Source organism: Phaethon lepturus, unplaced genomic scaffold (genome assembly GCF_000687285.1).
Source record: "Phaethon lepturus isolate BGI_N335 unplaced genomic scaffold, ASM68728v1 scaffold51504, whole genome shotgun sequence".
NCBI classification, from domain to species: Eukaryota; Metazoa; Chordata; class Aves; order Phaethontiformes; family Phaethontidae; genus Phaethon; species Phaethon lepturus.
The window spans coordinates 35,882-43,700 of NW_010536531.1; the positions used below are offsets into that span (position 1 = coordinate 35,882).

At 33.4% G+C, this 7,819-nt stretch overlaps 1 protein-coding gene across 1 annotated transcript in view; it reads right to left on the bottom strand.

Moving 5' to 3' along the window:
* Positions 1–202: 202 nt before the first annotated feature.
* Positions 203–7,819, bottom strand: part of MCUR1 (mitochondrial calcium uniporter regulator 1) — a gene marked incomplete at its 5' end in the record, with an annotated part of 14,819 nt that continues 7,202 nt past the window's right edge. The window contains 4 exons of the mRNA XM_010286182.1: positions 203–258; positions 1,554–1,668; positions 2,785–2,838; positions 6,370–6,441. Of these exons, the coding sequence (XP_010284484.1) occupies positions 203–258; positions 1,554–1,668; positions 2,785–2,838; positions 6,370–6,441 (297 nt within the window). The remainder of the gene's footprint in view (positions 259–1,553; positions 1,669–2,784; positions 2,839–6,369; positions 6,442–7,819) is intronic.

Consider the following 7,819-nt stretch of genomic DNA (forward strand, 5'->3'; position numbering starts at 1 on the left):
TCATCAGAGGTAAGTTTCAAAATATGCATGATATGTGTACAGTTTGTTTCTAGGCACATCTTTGGTTACATTCTCAATACAGTCTGCTTTACAAAAAAAATAAATAAATAAAACAGTCAAGACTTGGTTAAAGTCCAGGCAAAGATAAAACTTCTTTTTTTCAGAAACCAAGACAGTAGAGTCTCTTTAAATTGATGTTTTATTATATCCATAAACGATAAAATCCCAGTGCTACAGTAAGGCATGTAAATACTGAACCTGAAAGAAAATAAAAACGGGGAGGAAAATGGAGACAATAAATCATTAGGTCTCAGAACATTTCTTCAAAAAGCTATGTACACATCTTACTACAATACTGGAAGTGTAACCATCACCCCATATAAGAAAATAAGGTTTTAATTTAAAACAAACAATTTCAAGGTGGAGGGACACAAAAATGACAAAGGAAGGAAGGAAAAAAAGAACACAGGAAAACTGGGCTGGAAAACTACCAAAAGGCTGAAAGAAACCCTTAGTTGCTTACCATTCCAAAAAAGATCAATATGTTAAGTTACAGTTGTAAAGTGAGGAAATGAATAAGAAGGTTATTAAATCACAGTCAAGTATTCAGCAAACAAATAAGTGAAAGCTATCTTTAACAACGCTTAACAGTTCATAATTTTTTTAATTTCTATTTAAATGAAATCAGCTTTTGGTTTCTAGATATACACACAAAAGATTTTTGCCATTGTTTGCAACACGAGCACTTCAAACACAATGCAGATTATTGTTAATTTTTTTTTTCTCCATGCAGAGTTCCATATATTTTTGAATAGGGATGGTGGGGAAAAGAATTTCCTCTCATTTTAATAAATTGCCTTTTATTTTCCAGTAATGGTTCTCTCTAAAGGTTATGCCTGAAGTACAGTACTATGAACAGATGTAAGTGATTATATTTGTGACAAAATCCATTGTGAAAGAATAATCAGAAAATCTAAATCAGAAGAATAATATTCTACTGGAAAACTGTCATATAATAGCGCTGCACACTCAGCAGAAAAATGTCAAAATATTAGTTACCTATGGCAATAATGTAGGAACACACATTATATATAGTATTTTTCTAATGCACATGCCTAAAAAATGAAAGCTTAACAAATATGTGGTGCTGAACAGTCAGAAAAGTTCCATTTTGCTTATGTCATAGCTCCATCAGGCAGATGAAGAAATCTTAGAAATGCATGCAGCAGGCTGCTTTTCTAAATTAAGTCAGACAGAGAAGAATTTTTTGGCCGTTGTTAACAGGCAGCCTTTTAGATTTCTCGCACACATTATTATTACAGTGTAAAGCAGGGGGAAAAAACAAGAGTCATACAGCCATAGCCCGTGCAAAATAAAGTTGCAAATCATAGGAAATTGTGTCTCAGTTAAGTACACAAATAAGGCTGCTAATCTTGACTGAGACTATTTCAAGTATTCTATGTTTTAATAAGGGCATTTATGAACACAGTCAATTGAGAGTTTGTCAAACAATGTTTAACAGTTTCACCAGAGACAACCATCAGATTCCTTACCTGCCAAGTACTTAATATTATCAAGTTTGTGCGATTCGAGCATTGTTTTCAGATCTGCAACTTCTGTGTCTATTTTTCTGTCTGTTTGTGTCAGAGCTCGATCTTGTTGTGCATGCTAAGAAACAAAGCAACAAAATTATACAACTTTAATGGTTTCTAGTTTATTTAGAAATTTAACCCATCCCTTCAAGTTGTATTTTTGGTTCCTCCTTAAATGTATGTTAATTTGCATTTAAAGAGAACAAAGTTCCTTCCTAGATGATTATATCCAAGGAACTGAATAATATGGTGAACTTGAGATGTTTATATGATTATACGTTCCTTGTCATGTAATCTTAGAAAGTGGCAGAACTGGATGCCTTCTTATCTCAATCTAGTAGCATAAACATTAACTTCAATCTGTCATTTGGCCCACTGATATTAAAGTCACTGCTCAACTACAAGAGCTATTGAGAAGTCTAAGAGTCTTTTGTGACAAAAACATACCAGAGCATAAAGACTTATGGATCATTAGAAAAACTGAGAATCAGTCTCCTGATGTAAAAAAACATGTCTTCATCTTGTAATGAATTCTACCACAAAACCAGCTACAGACAAATTCAGAATGTGATTATGACAGAAGACAGGACTTCTGTAAAAAAATGGGATAGAGTCATTACTCAGGAAAGACTGAAAGATCAAACTTGTAAACTGAGAACAACTGAGAACAACAGCTGCTGAGTTGTCGGTATTTTCAAATGAGCACTACTGAAACATTGTGAATCAGTTAATGATTTACTGCTACACATCTTCCTAGGGATAACTCCCTACACTACTGAAAGGAAAAAAAAGGAAGAGGAAGTGCTTGGTAAAAACCTCCTCTAAAATGAAGCCAAATCAATCTAGCAATGTGTTTCAGCCTCATTGAACACAGGTGGGGGGGAGGAGATAAATTAATTTCACAAACTAACATTAAGAGTAGAATTCCACTAGAGAAAATACTACATGCATGAAGTTTCAAAACAAAGTGACCACTGAACAGTTTATATATACATACAGAGGGTCTAATAATATATACGAAAGCTTTATGTTCTGTAAACACTCCAATTATTTGTACCAATATGAAAATACACAGGGAAATAATAAAGCATAATGAGCGTCTAGAGACATCAACAATGCCAAACAGAATACCAGGTCTATAACACAAGCAGAAAAAGATTTGCTGTGTAATAATCAGCTACCAAGTTCTTACCAGTTCCACTATTTCTGTCCTCATTTCAAGTAGTTTTCTTTCATTAAGTGAGTACTAGAGGGGGGCAAAAAAAACCAAACATGACATTGTCATTAAGCTTTTCCCCCCACACTTAAAAGCATATTTCTTCGTTTCCAAATTCTGTAGAACACTGAATCTGGACAAAGTTATTGTCTGACAACACTTGGGAGACAGTACTGTAGGATAATTGCTGTCCTTCAGAAAAAGCACAATTTAGACAGATGTTAATCCACACCTCTGAACTGTAAAGCACAAGTCCATCAGACACTAATCTTCTGCAAAAACTGTATATATTAATAAGCAGTTGGAAGAAAGTTTGGCAATTTGCATTTCTGAAAAATGAAGACCTATGATTCTAAACAGTAACTCTGGAACAGTTAACTAATCCATTGAGCATACAAGCACAATTAAGACTGAACCATCTACTTTCTTCAGGAAGGGGAATACAGTTTTAAAACATCATCTCAAAACTCAGCTATCAAAGAAATGTTTAGCCAGCATTGCATGCGCTTACCATTTGTATTCTTCTGACCATCACTTAATGATATATTTGTTAAACATAGAACACTTGTACCTCACGTTAAGCCATTCATTTGTGGAACATAAAAAGTTGTGGCTTATTTTAAGTTATAACTATTTGGGTTCAAGGAAAGATAAATCCAAATTAAAGAAGCATACCTGTAAGGCAGGTTACCTGACTAATGAACGGGCATGATCTACCCTGACATCTATATTGGTTCCTGTCCCACCACTGGAGCAATTCAATTATGCATAGACAGCTGCTAAACTGCCAGTCTATAGCGCAGAGTATTAAGGTCATCAGGCACACATCTCAGAATCTTCATTTACACAGCAATAACCTCATCTGTTGACATGCCCATGTGGAAAGTTGCTTTATTTCTTCTCCACTCTGGCAACTTATTCCACTCTGACATTAAACTGAGATTAATCTACATAAATTCAATAAATTGAAAAATCCTCCTTAAAGATCTAGAGCTCTGTTTGGATTTTTGACTGATCTAAAGATGAAGTTAAGAGATAACAGGCTGCTACAATGTGGAAAATGACATAAACATAAAGACAAATAACAGCAAGTCTACAATTTATGAAACAGTCACTAAATTCTGCAAAATGAGGAGAGGGACAAAAAAATTTCAGACATTTCATATAAATACACATTTTTGAAAGTGGTAAGATGGCAGAATATTTATAAAAGAATCTAATTAAAATTACGTTAGTGATGAAATTTCATGTAAAATTTGACCTCACATTAATAAACTGATCATCACTATCAAAAGAACCATGACACTTAAAATAACCAATTCTATGGATTGAAATAGTTCATCTGTTTTACTTTAAATAGATGCTGTTAGCCAAATACACATTTGTTGAATAATTTCTATTCTACAAACTTCTTTCTTGAGGTTTGTATTTGTTAAAGCTTTGCTTTGTGGCTAGAACTCTCTAGGTCAGACCCAAGTATCTTAAATGTAGGTTTAAGACAGTGAAATACACCCTTTTACTGCAAGGCATCACAACACTTCTGTAATAACATCAGTGAATTTAAAAAAAAAAAAAAAAAGAGACAGACAAGGTTAAACCCCCTCCCTGAAATTCAGCAGGGAGATTTCCCCTTAGGTCCATGTTTTTCACAGTGCAGAGAAAATTCAGTTTTGTCAGATGCATCTTGAGATTTTTAGCAGCAACCTTAGAGGCACCACAATGCATGAAAACATGAATATATATGGAATTTTGAACCGTACTGCAAGTTTTTAAGTCACATCTGCATCACTGCAGATATAAATCACAGCATAAAGAGATGTGCATTAAGCAATGTAGGGTTCTCCAAGAAATGTAAAGTGGAATGAACTAATTAAAAGATAAAGCATTTAGAGTTTGAAACTTTAAAGACTGCCCACATCAGTGTTGACAAATTAAGGAATTCTCCTTCAGAACTTATTCCAAGCAAAACTGAAGGATAAGAACATTTTACTTAGTGCTTCAAGTTAAATCAATTTAAGCTTAGGACATTTCTCTTCTGAATAGTAACTTAGTAAGAGTGCACAGTAATCTCCTATAATCCCGAGTTGTATTCTCGGAAAGATAGATATTCAGTCCAAAATCACATCACAATCCAAGTAAATATGATAATGATGCTCTCTGCCTACTGTAGAAAATACTGGATTACCTCTCACCCACAACTCAGCATATGCTACAATCTGCTCCCCATTCATCATTTCCTTCTCTGTTCATGCACGGCAACTAAAGTGGGGGAGTGAGGGGGAGGGGGAAAAAAAAAAAAAAGAAGAGTAGTTTTCACAGTAAATATTAAATTATAGTTGCACAACAGACTACAAAGTTGGTCAACTTTCTTAAGAGAAAGCTGACATATAGTTTGCTTTTCCTGGGAGGCAGTCAAAATAATGTAGTGTTCTGAGCAGTAGACAGAGTCCAGGTTCCAGGATGCTACATAAATATACAAAAACACACTAGTGCCTAATTTATCACTGGTAAATTGGTTTTAAACAGGTTTTGTAAACCCAAAGTATTGCAAAGCTTATGATCTGCACAGTTAATACATTTCATATGATGCTTTTTTAAATCATTAGCATAAAGTATTAACCTTTAAACAAGAATTCTACCTGCTCAAGTTTTACTTTATTCAAGAATCTACCATGGGATAACAGACTGTTAGTCATTATATTAAATCACTGACACAGCTGTTACCTAAACTAATTATTGTGAAAAAGTCCAAGGGGCACACACAGAAGATAAATGATATCTACTTGAACAGTTCTTATTGCCTAGATTGGAGATAAACATTAAGTCTTCATTACACACCTATGAAAAAGGACTGAATAAAAAGTAAAATTAATAGAAAAATGTCATTAGAAGATCTTTCAATCTAGAAGATGCAATTTCTTTGAGATCCTAAAAGCTATTCAAAAAGGATCTACAGGAACGGAATTCTAAATAGAGTGCTATATATAAAGCAAAAAATTGTTAATCTTCTAATTCTTCATCTACATTATTCTAATTTAAGATCACATCAATTCAGTTCTACCAGATATTTCAAAGTTCAAAACAATCTGAACCACTATCAGTTACAATTTAAAAAATGACAACTATTTTCACAACAAGTATTTCCTGACAAACTAGCTATGCTATAAATTCTTTAACTATAAGGAAATGAAACATCTTCAATGATAATAAATTTAATGAAATGTATAAACTTAATTAAGCATGAAAATAGAGATACACTAATAGCATAGAAAATGTCTAGGCAGCTACTCAGCATATTTAGATTAAATATCTAATATATTTAAGTGCAATGTGTTAATCCTGATATTAAAACAATATCAAAATAGACAGACATACAAAACCAAACATGGCACCTTGTACTATAGCAACATAATGATTAATAAACAACTTGGATTAATACATCTTAAAGCTGAATGATACTATAGATTAATATGAAAATGCTCTTTGAGTAAGATGCTCTTACCCAAATTTGGAGATTACTCACTGTTTAGATGCTTCTAAAAGAAAGTAACAAAAGCTTACCAATTCTTTTACTCTGCTCTTCTCCAGGTTTAGGTTTAACTTGTTATCTGCACGAACTTTGGTAATTTCATCCTAATGGGAAAAATTGATAAAGCAGCAAGCAAGATTTACTATTTAATCATACGCAGAAAAAAATCAAATATGTTTCTTCACGTATGGCAAGAATCAAGCTTCTCTCAAATTAATTTACATAATTTTCCAGAGTGTAAGTACTCTTATTCTTCCCCCAGGAAATACTCATGTTCTATAGTATGAATTGGATCTTAGAATCAAAAAATAGCAGTTGCTTTTAAAACCAGAACACTGAGAACAGCGGTTAACTGAGAGCACATCCTTCTATAAATGCTGGGAATGCTTCATATATGCCGTAACTCTCTCTGATTTCTAAATCCATACCTAGGTACACATGTATGTTGGACTTCCTACATGAAGCAATCTTGATGCTCAAAATAACTCTAAAAGCAGTTTCTAACCTTCCCATGTAAAAGTAAATCTGTTTCTAAAGACTACTACAGCTAGGGCTTTCAGAAAAAAGCTACAGAAAGTTTAGAAGCCAGGAAACATTTTTACTTTTTTAAACATCTAACTTTTTAAAACTAACATAAGTTGTACACTTTCATTTTACTTCATCAATAGCTGTAAGTGATTCCTGCTTTTCTCAGTGAAAGCTGCCATTTTAATGCAACCTCCTGGCAGGAATTCCAGCCAGCTGACAGTTTGTCATGAGGCAAACTGCTGATCAGATGAATGTGTGGGAGAAGCAAAAGATTGCTGATGTTCTGGGAGATTCTACTACTAAAAACAAGTACGCATCTCTCAAGTAGGCCAATGTCAACTAGTCAAGAGTTCATTAAGTTAGTATGAACAATAATTAGACTCAATTCCTGTGTTTGAATTTTTGAACTTTAGTTTACAATTAGATGTCATTACAACATGATACATTACAGTTCAATGAATCAAAAAATTAGAAATATATTTTTCTTAAACTTTTACAATGTTACGTCGTCTTGTCTTTTAGAGGAACAAGTATGAGCAAACATAACTCTCGCAAGGGCAAGTTATTTAAATTTTACTTTTAACTGTAAATATAAAAGACTCTAGCTTTTAAGAAAAGATGACTCAGATCCTTGATGGTCTACCAGTGGATTACACTAGCTCATTTATATGCAAGTAAAATAATAAAATAAGTTGAAATGCAAAAATTAGATGCCAAATGTATTTTGAAATGGTATTCTGAAAACCCAGATGCATTAAGCATTTCATAACACAATATAAAACATGCAGGATTAGCCTGGAGAAATTTATGTTCTCCTTTTGGAGAGGACAGTGCAAAAAGGAATTAAAGAGAATAGGAAAGAAATAGCAAGGATTCACTACGCTGACTTTGACCACTTTCTCAGCTAACTCAACAAGTCCAATATTCTGCCAGTTTCATGGACAAATCCTAGGG